The sequence below is a fragment of the Martes martes genome, assembly GCF_963455335.1.
Source record: "Martes martes genome assembly, chromosome: X".
Lineage (NCBI taxonomy): Eukaryota > Metazoa > Chordata > Mammalia > Carnivora > Mustelidae > Martes > Martes martes.
Window position 1 is genome coordinate 30,374,915 of NC_137897.1, and position 22,441 is coordinate 30,397,355.

Sequence of the window (22,441 nt, forward strand, 5' to 3'; positions counted from 1 at the left end):
CTTGTAAATGGTAGAGCCAGAATCAGAAATTAGAAATCTATGTACCAAGTCAAGTTCTTCCAATTTATCTGTGAGCCAAATATGTAAGGTAGTAGATTTGTAAGATTCTTATGATATGACCCAAATATGCCAATGCTTATTCCTTCAAAGTTTTTAGCAATTCTAGTATTCTGGTTTTGTTTTATTTTCCTCTTTTCTTTTTTTTAAGTTTTAATTCTCTTACAGCTAACATATGGTGTTATATTAGTTTCAGGTGTACAATATAGCAATTTAATAATTTCATACATCACCCAGTATCGTCATCATATAAACATAGGGGTGCACGTATCCCTTTGAATTCGTGTTTTTGTATCTTTTTAAAAGATTTTATTTATTTATTTATTTAGTCAGAGGGAGAGAGAAAGTGCGAGCACAAGCAGGCAAAGTGGCAGGCAGAGGCAGAGAGAGAAGCAGGCTCCCCGCTGAGCAAGGATCCCGATACGGGACTCGATTCCAGGATCCTGGGATCATGACATAAGCCGAAGGCAGTGGCTTAACCAACTGAGCCACCCAGGCGTCCCAGTATTTTTGTATTTTTGTGGTAAACACCCAGTCATGTGACTACTAGATAGTAGGGTACTTCTAATTTTAGCTTTATGATTAACATTCATACTGTTTTCCACAATGGATGCACCCTCTTTTCTTAATAAATAGCATATTTGGATTAAATTTTGGTTGTAAAAAACTTGGGTTTTTTTTTTTCATGTCATATTGAACATACATGTTTTTAAATTAGATTATGTGGGGTTTCTGATCACTTTTTATTAAAAGACCAAATAACGAAAGTCTGAAAATCAACTCATTACAAGTTTTCTGAAACACATTTTAAATCTAATATTAGACATTACTAATTTTATCTTTTCAAATATTATTACTACATCTACTAAAACTACTACTACTACTACCACCACAATTCATTGTATATAGCTCAATTGTTGGGCCAGAAGAAATGCATACATGTTAAGGTTTTTGTTTTTTTTTTTTAAAGATTTTTTATTTATTTATTTGACAGACAGATCACAAGTAGGCAGAGAGGCAGGCAGAGAGAGAAGGGAGGAAGCAGGCTCCCTCCTGAGCAGAGAGCCCCATGTGGGGCTTGATCCCAGGACGTTGGGATCATGACCTGAGCCGAAGGCAGCGGCTTTAACCCACTGAGCCACCCAGGGGCCCCAAGGTTTTTGATATAAATAACCAACTTGCTCTCCAGGATGGTTATTACTACTGCAATTTGTGCTGCTCTCAGGAGTATATTACAGACAGTACTTCTGCCTGTAAACTCTGACCAGTAGCAATCTCCTTATCTTCCTCAATCTGATGGAGGCAAAATTGTATTTTATCATGATTGCAAATGACTGTTTTTTTGATTAATGCTGAAACCGAACACTGTCATTTACCTGTTGAAGTTTTCATCCTTCCTAATCATCTCCTCCTGCTCTTAGTATGAAATAATTAAGTAAAAATTAAGAATATAACGTCATCTAATGTATAATTCCCTTGTGAAGACTTTGGTGGTGATGAGGAGAGACATGTCAGTATTTACTAAAAGTTGATTGTAGACGTAAGGAAGTCAGCATTTTAATATGGAAGAGATGGGAGCATATGTAGAGGCAGAAAGAAGAAGCCAGGGTTGAGCAGAAGTTAAAGCTGTAAAGGAGTTGGGGCTTAACTGATGGGTAAGGCTCTGGGAGGACTCAGATCAGGCTTGAGGTGGAAGGAGGGACATTTCTCCCTCTGGACAGGTAGAGATAGGATAAAACAAATGTGACTGTAGATAAATTGTTAGGTCTCAGAGGCACTTGGGAATTAAGTGCAGTTTTGCTTATGTTTTTATCTGCTGGGAAAAGGGGATAGAGTAAGAGATTTGATGAGTGGCCCAGTGGTTTGAAATAATTGTTGGAGGGAATGGAGGATGGAACTGACACAATTAAAATATGAAACTTATTGTATTTGGTTGGGATTGGAAACCACAAATTTAGAGAGGCACCAAGAAAATATGTGTTTGTGAAGTTTGTACCACTTCTGGGGCTCAGAATTTCTGGTATGGGAACAACACACAAGGCTGATAAATAGGTCTGTTCAAGGAATAGAATTTTCAAGGTAATTGCAGCCAAATCACTCCTTAACTATGAGAATGTTATAAAAACATATTGGATCAAGATTGTTAACATTAGAAATAAATTATGAAGTAATTTGTGGCTTCTTGATTTTCTTTAATTGGTCTAAAATGCTCTTGCTATGTAACAGGAAAAAACAGTATGCTTGACAATGAAAGATTTATTAGTCTTTCATTTTTTAAAACAGTCTCTTTTAAGTAAACTCCCTCTCTCTTGAGTAAATGTTCAGAGCCTCAGGTTCTCCCCCTGCCTTCAACCTGAGGAGACTGGGGACGAAAGAAGACAACAACCTCTGATATCTTCTTTTCCTTCACCTTCTCCTTTTCCTTTACAAAAATATTTCTCTTTTCCTTTTCTTGATAATGAAGTTTCTCTCTTTCTCTCTGTCATAACCTCCTCCCTCTTTCCTTTGTGGGTTCTGTTTTTTCTAGCTACCATGTTCTTATCTTCTTGCATTCGTATTCCTTGGTGAGTGGGCCTCAAAATTTGGCCTGAATTGTTGAAGGGCCATAAGGAAACATGACTAACAAAAGACAAAAAAATTCAACCTTTGTGCCAAATATACTTATTTTAAAAGGTACTAAATTAATAGCTTCTTATTTAAATATTTACAAATGTCTTGAAATTACTTCATGATATGCAATCCCTTGCTCTCTTTCAAAAGATGTCGGTGTTTCTGCAGATGCTACACAATTCACAGAATCCCCTTAGGGAAGTTGATCACAAGACTTCATAATACAGCATCAAGCTGTTGGTCGCTCAGTGAGAGAGGTCTCACAGTATTTCAGATCCTGCATTCCTGATTTTTCTTTCAGTAGACAGACAGATAGATAAGATATATATGAAAAGATAGCTTTCAAAATGTGCTATTTTTTCCAAGAAGGCAACATTTTTAGAATTGCAGACTCATTCTCAAACTTTTATATTGCCAATTCTCTAATGTCTTTTCTTCTGCTGATATTTTAGCTGTTTCTATCTTAATCACTTATCTCAGAAATATTGCCCTTTGACATTCAAGGATCTTTTAATTCTATTTAATTAAATTCATTAATTCTATTGTATGTTGTCTCTAAGTTCTTTCAATTGAACATTACACAAGGCAAAGTATTGAAAAGATTATATTTCAAGGTTCTGTTCATATCTTAATTCATGCCACCTTTAAATGATAAAAGAGGTAAATGACTAGAGAGGAGATGGCCTAAACACTCAGAGAATGGTCGAGACTTCTCCAAAGGAGACCATTAATGAGTCCCATGAGGAGCAGGATGCTACACAAAACCTTCAGATAGCCTGGGAAACTTGCATTCATTGTACACTCACTTGGTACCACGTTTGAACTCTGTAAATGTGACTATACTCAATCTTTAAAAAAAAAAAAAAAACTCTGAGAGGCTTCTCAGATGTGGAATCTGAGGCTTAGAATGCTCCCAAAGCCATACAGTGAGTAAGTGATTGAACATTGTCTTGAACTCATCACATCTAGCTGTCTTCTCCACGACCACCTAACTGACATTCTAACTTGTCTGCTTACAGATGGTGCTTATAAATCCCCATACCGATAAGGCTCTAAAGAATGGTGCTTGTCTCTCTGCTTGCTTCCTGCCCTAAGATCTCAGGGAAAGAGACCTCCCTTCCTCCAATCAAAGGACCTCAGGAAATACCTCTGATTCCCATTCCTTTTGCATTTTCTCGGCTCTTCACGTCCCTCCTTTCTCTTTTTGACTCTGCCATCAGACCCTGGCTCTGCCTCATCAACACATGCTTGGATTTCTTGTCTTGACCTCCTTGTTCAGTGACTGCTATCAATGGACTCAGTTCCCACAATCCTCTCTTATCAGTAATTATGCTGTCCACCCGAATCCCTGCTCTCAAATTTTCTACTCTACTTAGCCAGAAATAAAGTTGGAAAAAGGAAAGGTAGCCAGGAATGGATCTGAGTCAAAATCTTAGAAACTGGGACCTGATGAATTTAGGAACTTAAGGACACATCTCCATTATATGTATGTGTGTGCCCCTGCTCATCTAACCACATTCCAAACTTGCTAATCTGTGCTCAGTAATGGTGGGGGTTACATTAACTCATAGCTTTATTCTTAACTAAATGAGTGTTTCAAAGTTGGCATATTTGTTGGTAGAGCAGGAATTGAATCTTCAGTCACTATTATGTGTACTGACATTCTGTTTTATGCTGAAAACTGTCATACACACATTTCAAAATGACTATATCTGCAACATACATACACACATACATGTATACATTGTATTCTGATCTCATGTGATATTCTATTTGTGAAATCTCACTGTGGGTTTTATACCTAAAAGTTACATATATGAATGAAGCAGTAACTAATGCATGTAAAGTAGCAGTTTTCATTTCTTTTGTACTAAAATAGCTATAGTCTTGAGATTGTTCACTCTCTCTACTGAATTCGAATTTAAATGCAGTATTAGTGATTTGATTCAAATGTATAAGTGTAAGTGGATTCTTTTCCAGACATTAATAGTTTTATTGAAGTGCAAAACAAAATAACATAGGGATAAAAGTGTACCTACCAATTATCATATTAGTTTTACAAATTTCAGCTTCCATTTTGAAGGTTGATTGATGTAAACAAAGTACTGTGTTGAGTTGTTGTTGACTCAAGGTTAATTATGACCATCGTGTTCACCAGCAGTAAAGTAATAAAGCACACAATGTAGCATAGTTATGACATGTTAATGATACTTACAGGATGGGGAGAGGCAATGTCTAGTGCATTTGATTTGACATGTTAGAATTAGTTTATGAAAATCTTGTCCCTGAGGCCCTCTTATCTAATGTACCTCCAGAGTTGAATACATATTTATGTTAAATATGTAGTGATCATTGTATATTGCCAATCAGGGTGTGCATAGCTTTATGTATACATAAAAAGAGAGAGAAATATGTATAAGAAAAACTCCCACACTCTCAAATTCTCTCCCTAATTAAGACAATCAACTAAGTATTTCAATCAATAAATAAATATTATTGGGAAACTTGAGATTGGTGGGCAGTTGGAGTGTCAGATATGCAACAGTCTCTTCATACCCTGGTTTAATTGGATTGTTTTAGTTTGCTTTGCTTGTAGCAAATAACTAATGGTTTTTTAGTATGGAAAATTAGATATAAAATTATTGTTGTAGCCACTTAGCAGAAAAGTAATATGAGATTCAACTTGCTTATAATTAATTTTTTGTTTTTTTACTTTAGACACTTTTTAGGAGACTTGATATTTAGAACTCCTTTTTTCCTGTTTAGTAGATCTTAAAAGTCAGTAACTAATAATTGGGAACTTACCAAATTTATATTCCCAGGTCCACACTAGGTTATTCTGATTCATTATGTCTGGGGTAAGACCCTACCAGCATACTTTATTCCAGTGTAGGTTGTTAGAAGACTATACTTTCAGAAGCATTGCTCTTTACACAAAGGTCTCAAAATATATTTTAAAATCATATACCTCAATTAATAAATATTTCTCAAATACACTTCAATGTGCATATATTTAGTTATGAAATATATACATGTAGCATTATCAGCTCATATACTTAATGTCAATAGAGCTTATTTCCTTTTCATAGAGAATTAAATACAAGTATAATTTATGTTTTTTTAATGTCCCAATAGTTCCTTTTATACAAATCCCATTTTATTTTTTTCTTTTTCTTTTTTTTAATATCTTAATTTTATTTTATTGTTTCAGTGTTCCAAGATTCATTGTTTCTGCACCACACCCAGTGCTTCATGGAATACATGCCCTCCTTGATACCCACTACCAGGCTCACCCAACCCCCTACCCTCTCCCTTCCAAAACTCTCGGTTTGTTTCGCAGAGTCCACAGTCTCATGCTTCATCTCCCCCTCCGATTTCCCCCAATTCACTTTTCCTTTCCTTCTCTTGTTGTCCTCCATGTTATTCCTTATGCTCCACAAGTAAGTGAAACCATATGATAATTGACTTTCTCTGCTTGACTTATTTCACTCAGCATATCTCTTCCAGTCCCATGCATGTTGATACAAAACTTGGGTATTCATCCTTTCTGATGGAGGCATAATACTCCATTGTATATATGGACCATATCTTCTTTATCCATTCGTCCGTTGAAGGGCATCTTGGTTCTTTCCACAGTTTGGCGACTGTGGCCATTGCTGCTATAAACATTGGGGTACAGATGGCCCTTCTTTTCACTCCATCTGTATCTTTGGGGTAAATACCCAGTAGTGCAATTGCAGGGTCTAGGGTAGCTCTATTTTTAATTTCTTAAGGAATCTCCTCACTGTTTTCCAAAGTGGCTGCACCAACCTGCATTCCCACCAACAGTGTAAGAGGGTTCCCCTTTCTCCACATCCTCTCCAACACTTGTTGTTTCCTGTCCTATTGATTTTGGCCATTCTAACTGGTGTAACGTGGTATCTCAATGTGGTTTGAACAAATCCCATTATAAAGATAATAAAATGTGCTTTCATTAAAGCTATAGGAATGTATTTTTAACTTTTTTTTTTTGCCATTTGGTCTTCAATTTTGTCACAAGATACAACTTTTTTTTTTAAGACATAACTTTTTATTTTGGAAAATTTCATAACTATAGAAGAACACAGTACAATGAAAAGTTCTATAGCTTTCATATACATTCCTCTGCTTTGTCAATTGTTAATTTAGGGAGGAATTTGCTTTATATCCCATCTCTGTCTACCTATAGATAGATAATTTCATCTCTAAAGCATCTATAGCCTTAGAGAAAGGGCTTTCTCCAACATAACTGCAAAGCCATATCATACACATAGATTTAATATAGATATATTAATATTTAGTATATACTACACAGTAAAATGTCTCCAGTTGTCTCAAAAATGTTCCTTATAACTTAAAAATTTTATCTTTTTTCTAATCTGGGATCTGATTAAGAGCTATGCATTGCATTTGGTTATCAGCATGGGAGTATTTGACCTGCTCCATTCCTGACCTGGGCTGGTTCACTCCTCCTGGGGCAACCTGGTGGTCCCCGCTCCTGGGACATCACCATATTGATGCCGAACTTAGTACGCACACCTGATTGGCATACCACACTACAGCCCAGAACTCCTGGGCTCAAGCGATCCTCCTGCCTCAGCTTCCCAAGTAGCTGGGACTACAGTTGTGCACTACCAGATCTCTTAAGTCTCCCTTAAGCTAAAAATTTCCTCCCACCTTGTTTTATCTCTTATAATATTGGCATTTTGAAGAGTCTAGGCCAGTTGTTTTATAGAATATTGTACATTGTGGATTTCTTCCTTTTTTTGTACAAAAATTTCTGTTTCATAATTTCATATTACATAAGTTGGAGATTATTCCGTGTTAGGACATACAGAACTACCTAAATATAACAGCTCTGTAATATTACATTGCACTGATATACTTTTATTTTGTCTTTGTTTCTTCATTACTCAATTCTGACTAACGTTTTGGGAAGAATATCACATACTGTGTACTTATTGCAACACATCACAAAGTCCCATCATTGGGACTAAGTGTAAACACTTGGTTAAGGTTGTGTCTGCCAGATTTGTATATTGTAACGGTCATCTTTCCCCCTTATAACTAATAAATAATTGGGAGGGTGATAATTTGAAGCAATGCAAATAACCCCTTCCCTTATAACCTTTCAGTTATTGAAGCATTTTAGTATCCCTACTAGTATCAGTCATTATATCTATCATCCTTGCTGTTTTTTATTAGCTGGAGATTCTTGTATTAAGGGAAAAAATCTTTTTCCTCTGCTTACCTCCACCTCCCACTTCTATTTTTTTTTTTTTTTAAAGATTTTATTTATTTGACAGAGAGAGAGTACGCAGAGAGGCAGGCAGAGAGAGAGGAGGAAGCAGGCTCCCTGCTGAGCAGAGAGCCTGATGCGGGGCTCGATCCCAGGACACTGAGATCATGACCTGAGCCGAAGGCAGAGGCTTAACCCACTGAGCCACCCAGGTGCCCCTCCCACTTCTATTTTTAAGTGTGGGTACAACTTCATGGAATTTTTTTTTTTTTGCTTTTACAGCTCATCTTTTATTATTTTCAAATCCCCATCACATCACATTTATTCACAGAATATTTAATGTATAAAAGCATATGGGGATCTAAATTCAAAAGACATAAGCTGTGTGACCTTGGGCAAAGAACATTTTTTTTTTTTTTTTTGCTTCTGCATCTTCTAACACACTGGGGGATGTACCAGATAATCTCTAAGTTTGGTTTTAACTAGTGATTTTGTGATTCTTTGGCTACTGAACATGTCTTGTCTGATGGCCCACACTTTATTCAGGGGAGGCTGCTTGATCTCTTTGTTTAAAAGTGTCATTACAATTTTACTTCTAAGTAATTTCCCTGAGTCTGGGAAAACAAAAACATAACAAATGTTAACAGAATTGTTCTTGAAACCTATCTCTCTCTTCTCTGGATTTCTCTGTATCCAGATCTCCAATAGGACCTATGGCTTTTAAGAGCAATTAAAAAAAAAACAAAAAACAAAACCACTAAGGACACTTGGATGGTGCAGTCAGTTAAGCATGAGTCTTGATTTTGGGTCAGGTTATGATCTCAGGGTCATGAAATCGAGCCCCTCATCAGGCTCCATGCTTGGCGCAATATCTATTTGGATTCTCTCTCCCTATCCCATTCTCTCTCTCTCTCTCAAGTAAATAAATACATTAAAAAAAAAAAAACTCCCTAAAACTTATATTTGTACAAACCCATAGCTCTTATATCAATAGGGAAAAAAAAATCTCTTACTGCTTTGCCCTTTTCCTCTTGTATTGAGGACTGTTGAACTTGTTTACTGAGTTTTTGCATTACAACACATTTTTATTGGTTTTGAGAAGACATTCAAAGAGTGGTGCCAGGGCAGACTAGAAAAAGGCAGTGTAAGACCCTCTTTTTTTCCCCCTCCCTTTTTCTTTCCATTATTGATTTCCTCCAGTCAAAAGAACATAATCTGTATGATTTAGCTTATTTTCAATTTGTTGAGGTTTGTTTTATGACTCAGGATATGGTCTGTCTTAGTGAACGTCCCATAGGAACTTGAAACAAATACGTATTCTGCTGTTGTTTTGTGGAATGTTCTACATATGTCATTTAAATTCTGTCAGTTAATTTTGTTATTTGAGTCCTCTGTATCCTTGCTGATTTTCTGACTAGTGATTCTGTCAGTTGCTGAGAGAGGGATGTTAAAGCACCCAGCTATAATGGTACATTTGTTTATTTCTTTTTTAAGCTCTATTGATTTTTGCTTCATGTAAGCTAAGGCTCTGTTATCTGTTATAGACATGTTAGGATTATATGTCTCCCTCATGTATCAGTATTTTATATTATGTAATGCCTCTCTTTGTCTCTAGTAATTTAATTTTCTCTGAAATTTATATGATATTAATATAACCATTCCTATTTCTTTTAATTAACATTTGCATGATACATCTTTTTCCATCTTTTTTCTTTCAAACTACCAATGTCACTAAATTTGAAGAAGTTTCTTGTGGACAGAATATTGTCGAACCATTTTTATTCATCCATCCATGCATTCATTCATTCTTTTAGATAAACTCTATCCTGGCTACCCTTTCTCCCAGTCTGCTACCCAGCAAGAGAATCAGAGTGCTGCCTGTGCCTACGAGCAGGAGCTAGATCAGCTTCCCTCCTCCTTTTTTTTTTTTTTTTGTCTATCCCTCTTAGCTGATCTGGGTTCGAGGGTTCTGCAGTGTCTTATCCAGCGCATGTACCAGGCAATATAGAAACCAGGAACTTGGGGCACCTGGATGGCTCGTTCGGTTAAACATCTGACTCTTGATCTCAGCTCAGGTCTTTATCTCAGGGTCATGAATCCAAGCCCTACATAGGGCTCTGTGCCCAGCATAGAGCCTCCTTTAAAAAAAAAAAAAAAAAGAAAAGAAAAAAAAGAAAGCAGGAACTTACCACCATGTTGTTCCTCAAGTTACCTTTTTCTTCCCATGCACTCAAAGTCTCCCCAGGCTTGTCTGTTATGTCACGTCTGACAAGTTTTAGTTATAAGATAGAGAGCCTAGGAGGAGTGGATCTACTTTGTCTTCTTAGGTTTTTTTTTTTTAATTATTATTAGTAGTTATTATTCTTTTTTAAAAAACATTTTACAGTCTTTTACAAGATTACAAGTAGGCAGAGAGAGAGGGGGAAACAGGCTCCCTGCCGAGCAGAGAGCCCGATGTGGGGCTCGATCCCAGGACCCTGAGACCATGACCTGAGCCGAAGGCAGAGGCTTAACCCACTCAGCACCCAGGAGCCCCATTTTTAATTATTATTCTTTTGGATACCTCCCAGTTTGGCCAGCAGGATCCTTTGCAAATTAATCCCTAGGTCCTTTAAATTGTTTCTATCAGTTTTTGAACACTTTGTTATTTCTGGCACAAGATGTTCCATTTTCAACACTTAACTAATTTTAAAGCTAGAATTAGACACTTTTCTAAGGTTTGCATTATAAGGACAAGGTATTTAGTGTCCAAGAAATGGGCAGTAGGTATGTTCACTATTGCTGGGATGTCCCTTTCAGGGGACAGAGCAAATAGAATTATTAAAAATTGTTGTTTCATGGTGCCTGGGTGGCTCAGTTCATTAAGTGTCTGACTCTGGATCAGGGTCGAGTTCAAGTCCTGTGTTTGGGCTCCACACTGTGCATGGAGCCTACTTAAAAAAAAAAAAAATGTTGCTTCATACTGATATCTCTCTTTCAGTCCTACACCATAGGGTTCTTCCTCAATTTACCTCACTCTCTCTCCCTTCTCCCACATGAGAAACCTGGTTCTCAATGCAACAGTGTAGTTCATTTGCTCTATCATAGTCAATATTTTGGCTAGTGTTGTCAAAATTACTATATTATTACTACTACAAAAAAAGAAAAGAGAAAAAAAGAAAAAGGAATGGAAACTTACTAAATAGAGTTAAAGCTCTCTTTATAACTACTTTTTCCACCAAAAATATATTGTACTACATTATAGTAGTCAGAGAAATATGGCTAAAATATTCTTTGATTAATCCTTTATTCTGTGTAGTTTTGTTGTCAATTCATACAAAGATGGATTCATGATTTTTTTACTTAAATTCAGTTTTCAGGGTTCTTTTTGAGACTTCTTAAATTCTATTGTATTTTCGAATTTGTGAAACATGTATTGTTCACAACTCAAAGCTATATAAAAAGTTCTACTGAAAGAAATTTCATTCCTATTCCTATACCATCTACCACATTCTCAACCATTTTCATCTTCATTTGATTCTGATTTGTCCATACTACGTTTGGTTTTGCAAAAATGAGCGTGTATAACTAAGTGCATATATACGTACTAGTCCCATGTCACCCTCTATCTCATACAAAGTCAATACTATGTCATTTCTTTTGCACCTTGTTAATTTCACCTAACAATATGTATACGTCTGGAATCCCAGTTAAAATAGTTAATGGACCCCTTTCCCATTGATTTTTATGACTTGTTAGTACCTTAGTTTTTGCTACATTACTGTTTATATACAACTAGTCACCAATACATGGACCTTTTCATTATTTCTAATAATTTTCTTTTTTTTAAAATTTATTTATTTATTTGACAGAGAGAGAGATCACAAGTAGGCAGAGAGGCAGGCAGAGAGAGAAGAGGAAGCAGGCTTCCCGCTGAGCAGAAAGCCCGATGTGGGGCTCAATCCCAGGACCCTGAGATCATGACCTGAGCTGAAGGCAGAGGCTTAATCCACTGAGCCACCCAGGGGCCCCTATTTCTAATAATTTTCTACGTAAATAATGCCCCAATGCATATTGCTATACAAATAATGCCCTTGCATCTATATTGTTTCATGTTTGAGGTGTATATTTAAGGTGTTTTTCTACAAGCAGTATTCATAGGCAAAATAGTAAATATATATTAAATTTTACCATATGTTACAAAAAGCCCTTTCATAAGGGTTGTAACATGCACTCCCATTCATTTCCAAAGACAGTGTCAGCTGATATTTAGTTCAATGTACTTAAAATTATAAAAGTCTTTGCTGACAGATATTTTTGTCTTTTATACATAGTAGCACTAAAAGCAAGTACGTGTTATGTAGCCAGTACATTTTGGGTAATTGATTTTGTATTTATTGGTTTAAATTATTGTCAGCGCATATACACTTAAACATATGTAAATATTAACTACTGGGATCCATTTTTAGACAGTGGGCTCAAACAGGCTGTCAGTAATACCTGTTATTTGAGTAGTTCACATTAAGTTCTAAGAATGTATGAGTTGATTTTATAGTATTTTTAATATTATAGAGAAAACCTTTATAATGTTGGATATGTTCTTCAAAAATGGCATTTAAATGTCATCTTAATATGTACGTTGAAAAATAATCATCTGAGAAATTTCCTGTTAGAAGAGAGTTTTGATTCTCTCTCAATCTCCACTGCTATTTTTCCTCTTGAATATGACATTGAGAAATAATATCTCTTATACTTTTATTAGGTAGGGAAAAACCCAGGCATCTCATCATTGACCGTTATTGGGATAGCTTCTTTCATGAGACTTCTGCCTTCGAGTTTACCGGCCTGAGTCACACACAAGGTATGGATTTCAGCTTTATATTCTGTCATTCTGTATGCTTTTATATTTCAGAGATGATGAAATTATATGTCTGTTGTCTTAATACATGTTTAATAACAATTACACAACTAAATACTTGGATACAAATTTTAGTAAGTTGATAGAAAAACATGGATACTATAATCTTTATATGTGTTCATTTTACATATATGTATATATATATATACACACACTGTTTTTCATTCCATAGCATATAAGTACAACTTGTAAAATATTTTCTTTTTGAGATTTTGAATGTTCGAAAGTCATTTCACCCACTTAATACTTCAGTGTGTGAGGGGTGCCTGGCTGGCTCAGTCAGTAGAGTGTGCGACTCTTGATCTCCCGTTTGTAAGTTTGAGCCCCACATTGGGTGCAGAGATTACTTAAAAATAAAATCTTTTTTAAAAAAATACTTTAGTGTGTTAGTCATGGATGATTTTGGAAAATTAAAAATAAATGTGCTAAAAAATAATATACTAAAGCTATTGATAAGCATGAAAAATAATTGTATCTTTACAAAGCTAATGATTCCCTGAAAATTTATTAGAGGATGTACATCTATTTGTACTGTGTATTAATCATCCCACCTGCATATTGATGAATAGGAGGAAATCTAAGGCCTAAGAAATAATGAAGTTGCTTGAAAATCTAAAGCTCAAAAAATATTAATGTGTTTAAAATAATATTTTTACATTAAATTAATCATAATGGTTATGGAAAAATATGTTAGAATATGAATTATCTTAACATAATACAAAAATACTAACTGGAATTGGCAACCACTACTAGCATCCCAATACAAATGGATTCATGACTTTTTTCTATTTATTATGCTATCTATATCAGCATCCTAAATCTCATTATTTTATTTCATTTGCTACAACTCCATAGTGTAGGTGTTATTATTACTCTTACTGAATCAAGGAGATTGCAATTCAGAAAAATTAACTTACATAAAATCTTGACAGTTGCTTTAAGGCAAAGCTAAACCTCCTTGTGTATGACTTCAAAGTCTTAGTTTTCAGTTTCTTCGAAACACATTAAAGAGAGTGTAAGCAGCAGTTCACAGAAGAGTAAGTGCAGATGGTCAAAGAATGATTAAGAATATGTTCACAGGGGGCACCTGGGTGGCTCATTGGGTTAAAGCCTCTGCCTTCAGCTCAGGTCATGATCCCAGGGTCCTGGGATCGAGCCCCACATCGGGCTCTCTGCTCAGCGGGGAGCCTGCTTCCCTTCCTCTCTCTCTGCCTGCCTCTCTGCCTACTTGTGATCTCTGTCTGTCAAATAAATGAATAAAATCTTTAAAAAAAAAAAGAATATGAAAAAAAAAAAAAAAAAGAATATGTTCACAGTCACTAATATTCAAATAGATGTTGATTTAAATGATAGCCACGTAAGTTTTCTTTTTCCTTTTTTATCTTTGTTTTTGTATTCCTCGAAACCATGATGAAATTTGAATAAGTACTGCTTTGGGGAATATAGATCACAACATACCTTCTGAAAAGCACTTTGTGTAATGTATGTAAAGAAACTTAGAAACTATCACCCTTTAGACCCAGTAGTTGTAATTTTGCTGAGATCATTTTTTTAAGATTCATTTTTTTATTTTACGGGGTGGTGGGCAGAGGGAGAGGGAGAGACAGCCTGAAGAAGCCTCCACACTGAGAACAGAGCCCAACATGGGGCTCTAACTCATGACCCTGAGATGACAACCTGAGCCAAAAACCAAGAGTTCAGCACTTAACTGTCTGAGCCACCCAGGTGCCCCTCTGCTGACATCATTTGAAGAATCAAAATACTGCACTGTTTATAATAGCAAAAAGTTGGAAACCATCTGAATGCCAAATAACAACCTTATTATATTTGTATTATTTATTTACATGTCTGCTTATATTTTAATTTTACTTACCCATTGAGACATTTACTTACCATATGAGACATTTTCTTTTTTAAAATTTTTTTCCATTGGTTCTGCATTTTCAGTCTCTCCACATTGTGAAATCCATAGAAAATACACCTGTGTTTTCTTTTTCTTCTTCTTTGTAATGGGAAAGGAGTTACATGTAAATAGGCAGCTTTTTCATTTACTCCTTTAATTCACCTAGGTTTGCTTTTTTGCTATGTAATTATAATCTAATTTGATCCCCCTCATTTAATTAGCAAGTTTCCCAGCTTTTCATTTGATAATAATAATCATCCTGTAGCTATTTAATTTTGCAGCCTGTATTCAGGTTGTATTTATCCTGTTTTGTGGATCTGTATTTCAGGTCTTGTTCTAGTGCCATGGAGTTAAAATCCTATAATTTTATGTGTTTTTTTTTTTTTTTAATGTTTTCTTAGTCTATTTCTTTCTTTCCAGGATCTTCCCCCCCCCCCCAAGATTTTATTTATTTATTTGAGAGAGAGTGAGAGAGAGCATGGGAGGGGAGAAGGTCAGAGGGAGAAGCAGACGCCCCGTGGAGCTGAGAGCCGGATGCGGGACTCGATCCGGGGACTCCAGGATCATGACCTGAGCCGAAGGCAGTTGCTTAACCAACTGAGCCACCCAGGCACCCTTCATGATCTCTTAAGTAATTTATTTCCGGGGTACCTGGGTGGTTCAGTCAGTTAAGAATTCAACTCTCGGTTTCAGCTCGGTTCACGATCTCAGGGTTGTGAATGTGAGCCCTGCGTCCTGTGCTCCGCATGGAGTCTGCTTGAGATTCTTTTCCTCTTCCTCTACTCTTCTCGCTAGTGCGCACTCTCTCTCTCAAATAAATAAATACATCTTTTAAGAAAATGAATTAAAAACATAAATAATTTGTTTCCTTTTATCACCTATTGATCCTTATAGAAATAATTTAGAATAACTTTTTGTCAAGTTTCAAAGAAGTCCCAAAAAATATTTGATTGCAATTACATTAAACCTATAGACAAATTTGAGGAGAACATCTTTACAATAATCTGCTTCTCCACGACCATTTATTTTCAAGCATAGTGTTTGTGTCAATAAAGTTCATTTTTTGCATGACAAAAACATAAAGCTTCGAGTACCTGTACTTTTATTTAAATAATCCAAATAATGGGTGAAAGGGGCCAAAAGGTAAAAAATAAATACATAAATAAAAATAAAATGCCAGGGAATTGCCTACTCTAAACATGGAGTTGTGTATGGGAATTATGGAAATTGTTTCTTTTACCAAAGTTAACAGCCTTATTGCATTAGTTTACAAACCTTTTATCTTTGTTTATTAATTTTGAATTGCTCATATATTGAAATGACTTTCCTTGGTTTTTTTTTTTTTTTTTTGGATTCCTAGTTCTTTATTCTTTAGCAAGTGATTTTTAATATAGTTCCAAATTTAAATAAATAAGTAATCCAGTTAGTAATTATATATAATGTAATTTCTATGCAACACAGACCAACATTGTGTGTTCCAATTTTAAATTTTCTAATTCGAAAAAAAGAGATTCTGAAAGTACTTTCTTAATTATAGTTTATATTGTTCTAATTGACTTCACATCATTTTCTCCTGCATTCTGTATTGATTTCTCTAGTGTCTTCTGTGACTTGTTTTTTCAATAAACAGTGTATACCCTGCCTATGTGGTGGGTTGACAGTTCAATATGTACTCCCTGCTGCTCTATATAATAAAATCTCCAAATTATTTTCTTTAATTAGAGAAAGGGGAAGCTTTCTCTAGAAACTTCTTGTTTGCTCTGGTGTTCTTATGTGGTATTAGTATTAGGGGTATTCCTGATGATTTAGGGAATATAAACATTAAGGATACAACCAAAATGGGTGCTCTGTTTCTTATATTGCTATGGACATTTTTAGAGACTTTGGGGTTCACTGGTCATACTGTAAAAATTGCCTGTAGGTATAATCTCATATGCCATGTAAAGCATTCATAACCTTAAAATTCTTTCTACCTCTATATGGAACATTTCCTTGGTGAATATTTGAGAACTATAAAGATTATCTTATTCTTTTTTTTTTTTTTTTAAGATTTCTTTCATTTATTTGACAGAGAGAGACACAGGGAGAGAGGGAACACAAGCAAGGGGAGTGGGAGAGGAAGAAGCAGGCCTCCCGCCAAGCAAGGAACCCAACGAGGGGCTCGATCCCAGGACCCTGGGATCATGACCTGAGCTTAAGGCAGACACTTGACGTCTGAGCCAGCCAGGTGCCCCAGATTATCTTATTCTTGACCAGCATTTACCTATGTGTGTAGAGTGAAATACTAATTTCAAGAGATAGAAATAAGTATGATATGAGAAAAAAAAAAAAACAAACAACTGTGCTTTAAATAACTGGGAAATACCAGCCTAAACAAAATTTCCTTTATGGCAGGGTTTCCTAGGACTTTTTTTTCTAATGCTGTCTATATTTCCATATAGAGGAAATAACATGCTTTTGGAATGTATATCTGGCTAAGAAACATACTTTTATAAATATTGCTCTCAGATAAACTGAGTTAGCAAAGAGGTTCTAAACTCCTACCCTCCAGTTTACTATATCCTGTGACATTGCATTCAATTCAATTCAGGGAAGGGCTCAGCATTAAAGGGAGACCAACTGAGAGCTGCTAAGACTGGTGTATGTTTCTATGTTTCTCAGTGCGAATGCCGCTGCTTCATTTCACACTAAACTCCTCTATGCAACATCCCAGTCTCAACCTGACTTCAGCAATATTTTGGTCTATATGTGACAAAAGGACATAGATAAAAGTAGTTTCTCCAAACATTCTCATATTAACTTCTTTCTGAAGCTTAAGTTCCTTTGTATTTATAAAATCTTATAATAAAATCGCATTGATATATATGAAGATATTAACACTGCTTTTCTCACATTGGAAAAGGACATTCACATCCATTTTATTCCTCTACAGAAACTTTTTTTTCCCCTAGAATTGTTCTTCCTTAGAATGAGTTCCATGCCATGGTGTAGATAGCTCAATATTTCATTTTGTTTTTAATAAGTTCAGTGTCCTTTTTGTTATCTTTCTCTCAAAATTGGTGACAGGAACTAGACAGGAGGGAGGGGGGAAAGGGGATCTTCCTGTCAGTGAAGAATGTTAACCTGCCAGGCTTTCACTTTGAAGCTCATTCTTGTCTACACATCTAATTAGGTAGAGTAACCAAGAGTGAGATAAGAGTAGAGGTGAATTGTGATCGTGAAAGACATCCTGCTACAAAACTGATACATTTATAAGACCTGAAGCGTTTTTTTTCTCCTTCACTAGGAAGTAATCAAATGTCACTGAAGCAAAATCAAGATTAAACCCTTGAGAAAAAAATCTTAGCTGTAACATTTTTCTGGGTCCTCTGATTGTGACATTTTAAAAAACAGGGCCAAGTTGTGGGGGAGAGGTTAGTTTTATTTTATATCATACTGTAGCTCTAGAGAATACATTGCTAATTCCTAGGACTCTAGGAAGAGATCCAAGTTACAGGGACTGGCATTAGACTTGTAGTCCGAGAATCTGCTATATTCTAGTTTTGACTGTAACCTAGAAAGTTGTTTAAGCTTGATCTAGTTTCTCTGTGCTCTAGATCCTAATCTGGACATCATAAAAAATGAAAATTGGTTTTACCGACTGGTATATTTTTTGAAGAACAAGCAGTTGTGTATGTGAAGAAATTTCTAAACACGAAATTACAAGTATTGGTTATTAGTATTATTTGTATGGGTGAGTTAGGTAAACACAAAGATGGATTCCTCGTTTCTTCAGTTTTATAAGAAACAAGACTAGCATACTGACGATACATCCCAGGAATATATTTCTGAAAAATGAATAAAGAAAGAAATTATAGGGTTTTTTTTTTCTTCTGAATTCCATTTGTTTTCTAGGTGAAACAATTGCTAAACAAATGCTTTTAATTTTCATCAATTACTCATTGATGAAAATCTTATTATCTTAGGTAAATACTAGTTTTCTAGAATACTAGTTTTTCTAGAAAAGAATTTCTTACAGAACGGTAGATATCTATTTCTGTATTTGTGTCTATATTTTTAAAATTATCCATCTTTGTTCTTTCTTTTGATATCCTTAATCCTTTATGTGTTCTACTTTTATTCAACATTTTCATTAAAAAATACCACCGGGGCACCTGGGTGGCTCAGTCAGTTAATGTCTGCCTTCGACTCAGGTCATGATTCCAGTGTCTTGGGATCGATTCCTGCATTGGGCTCTCTGCTTAGCTCTGAGCCTGCTTCTCCCTCTCCCTCTGCCTGCTGCTTCCCCCACTTGTGCTCTCTCTCTCTGTCAAATAAATAAAATCTTTATAAAAAAATCAAATTTCTGTTATTCATATACCACCTTCACAAATTTTGGCATGTCACCTATATGATAATTTGCTTAATAGTATTTGAATGGAAAAGAGTGTCACTTGCCATGAGCAATAGCAGTGCTCTCTGTGCAAGGAACTGTTTCATACACTTCACAAATATTGAAGTATTTAGGTGTTGGCTCACACCGTGGTGGACATTGAAACTAGGGTAGCTTTTCAGAGTTGCCCCAATTTGGAATGAGGAAACCACGATTTTATACCTCCATCTCCCCCCCCCCCAACCCCCGCCCCCGGCCCACTGCCTACATCAATCTATCATTAAATGCATCTGCCCCAGGAAAGGAGTTTGGCTTTGGTCAGGTGACTCTACGGCTGAAGGCACTCCTCCCAGAGAGCTGCTATCTAGCTACTGTATACTGGCCATAGTCTTTGCAGCTTGGGCGTAAAGTCGTGAAGATATGTTTCTTTTTTTTACTAGAAGCATTATTGTTTACTTTTCCTAGTACGTATCTCAGTAACTATGGTGAGGTATGAGTCAAGGTTCATTTTATTCATTATGTATAGCAAATTGCCCTAGCACCATTTATAGAAAAAGCTATCCTTTCCTTCATTGTATCGCTGTACCACTTTTCTCTCAAATCCAGTGACAGTATGCATGTGGTCTGTTTCTGGACTTTCTCTTCAGTTCTGGTTGTCTACTCATCCATCTTTGCATCAATACCATACTGCCTTAACTGCTGTAGCTCTGTGGCAAGTCTTGATATGTAGTAATATAAATCCTTACAATTTTCCGTGCTTTTCAATATTTTCTGGGTTATTCTAAATCCTTTGTACTTTTATAAGAATTTTAGAATCATCTAGTTAACTTCCAAACATACACAGTTACATAGATAAACAGACACACACTCATGCCTCTGCTAGGATTTGAATTTGAATTATATTGAAATTTTGCATCCATTTGAGGGTAACTGGCATCTTAGAAATATTGAGTGATTGAGTTTTTTTTAAATATAAGAATATGGTTTTCCCCTCCATCTGTTTCTTCAAATTTTATTTAAAAGCCCATGTTGTCTGTACTGATTTGATACGCCAGATTATCATAGACTATGCTGCCATGTGTACTTGTTTTCTTTCTGGGTTATCACTACTATTCCACTGATCTTTCTTTGAGAGCCAAAACTATGCTGTTTTAATTAAAGAGGCTTTATAATGTGCTTTAATATATGTTGGGGATAGCTTTCTCACATTATTTTTCCCTTTCAGAGTTATACTGGCAATTCTTCCTTGTTTATGTAACCATATGACCTTTATCATAAATTTTACCTCCAGAGAAAACCTGATAGAATATTGAAATTATTTTAAATTTCTCCATTTAAAATTTTAACTTTATACATGTAGGAAAGAATGACATTTCTGTGATTCTGAATCTTTGTATCAATGTCCATTTTGTGTATTTTCATTGTTCACCAACTTTGTGTCTTCAGAAATGTTTAAATTTTATTTTTTATGTATTTTTCATATTTTTGCATTTGTCTAATGGACAAGTCATGCTCAAAACCATTTTAGGTCACCTTTTAAACATAGCAAGAGTATTAACAATATATCTCATTTTTGTGATATTAGAGTAATGGTAAATATGTAATTTGTTGTCACATAAGATAAGCTACTTTTATGTTTATTTATACTTAATACTTTATTACTGATTTTAAATGCAACAGCTTCTTTTCTCCTATTGCTGCTTAGAAAACATAAAGGCTTTACTTAAAATAATAACAGTATTATTTGCTCAAAAATAGAAAATCTTTAATCATTTTCATGAGAAAGATAAATATAATTAAATATTATTATAGAATGACTGTTATATCACTTTTGTACTCTTGGTATTCCCCAGTGCAGTGGTAAAATGATTAGCACACTATTCAAAACATTTCACACAATGCTAACTGATCTCTGTAAGGGCTAATTAAATTTTATCTTTAACTTAAAGAAAAGATTTAGAGTCTCAGTTTCGGTTGTTGTCATTGCGGTTATCACAGTATTAGGAAATCCTACTTCTGGTTATGTAAATATTCCTGGCAGAAAAACATATAGGGAAGATACGTTTCACCATGTTGCTCTGCTCCACAGGCCTTTATTTTCTCACATAATTTTCTACAGATAAATAAAACTAACCAGATATATTTTTAGTTAATGTCATTTTCATGTAACTTTAAAATTTTTCAGTATTCTATTTTAGTTTTATTTAAGCATAGATATATAGGGAGAGAGGTAAATGTAGTAACATCGCCCTTTCTTCTTTGAGAATTAATGCCTCTCTTGTCAACATGAAACCATTTCGTTGGCCAATACAAGAAGTTCTTTGGGTTCCAGGAAGCAGAACTTGCAGATCTAATTTGCTCTTTGCATTTGGCTTTTTGTCAATTGTATTTGCATAACTTTTGCTCATTTTAAATGGTACTAGGTTGTTTTTACCTCTGCTATTAATTTGTAACACTTTTTCATATTATCCATTGAAAAACCCTTTTGATATCTCCTTGAGATATATTTCTTCCAATCTATTACTTGTTGTCTTCAAATTACAGAATTTTTCCCATAATTTTTTTTGCAGTTTATGGTAAAATCATCCTGTCTTTGTATCCTCTGGGTCACCTGTCTTGTTTAAAAAGATTTTCTTCTTCAAACAATGTGAAAATAAACTACTAAACTTTTTTCAAGACTTTAAAAGTTTTAAAAGATATTTACATATATAGTTCATCTAGATTCATCTTTGTATTTTGTTTTGTATTTTCCATTTGTTTTTCCTCTAGCCAGATAGCAAGTTGTGACTGTATCATTTGTGAAATAAACCAGCTCTTCCACTGAATGCAAACATCATTAATGTAATTATCATATAAATAATACATTGTTGATTATTATAATTAATATAATCAATAATAATTTATAACTTGATTTATATGAAAATATATTATGATTATATAATATAGTGATGCATGATATATTGTTTAGTACCTTCGGTATTATTAATACATTAATTAATTGATGGATATGTAAATAAGATAATATCTTTATACACACACTCTACAATTGATTTATGGTCATTTCTAGGTTGTTTCTTTTTTTTTATATTTATTTATTTGACAGACAGAGATCACAAGTAGGCAGAGAGGCAGGCAGAGAGAGAGGAGGAAGCAGGCTCCCCGCTGAGCAGAGAGCTCGATGCGGGGCTCAATCCCAGGACCTTGAGATCATGACCTGAGCAGAAGGCAGAGGCTTAATCCACTGAGCCACCCAGGCGCCCCTCTAGGTTGTTTCATTAATTAACTAGTCTGTAACTAGCTAGTATCTTTAAAAATTGTGGTTTAGGGGCACGTGGGTGGCTCAGT

The 22,441-nt window shown here is 35.1% G+C and overlaps 1 protein-coding gene across 1 annotated transcript in view; it reads left to right on the plus strand.

Moving 5' to 3' along the window:
• Nucleotides 1-22,441, plus strand: part of CFAP47 (cilia and flagella associated protein 47) — a gene marked incomplete at its 5' end in the record, with an annotated part of 422,483 nt that overhangs the window by 302,598 nt on the left and 97,444 nt on the right. The window contains one exon of the mRNA XM_080795480.1: nt 12,666-12,764. Coding sequence (XP_080651606.1) covers nt 12,666-12,764 — 99 coding nt within the window. The remainder of the gene's footprint in view (nt 1-12,665; nt 12,765-22,441) is intronic.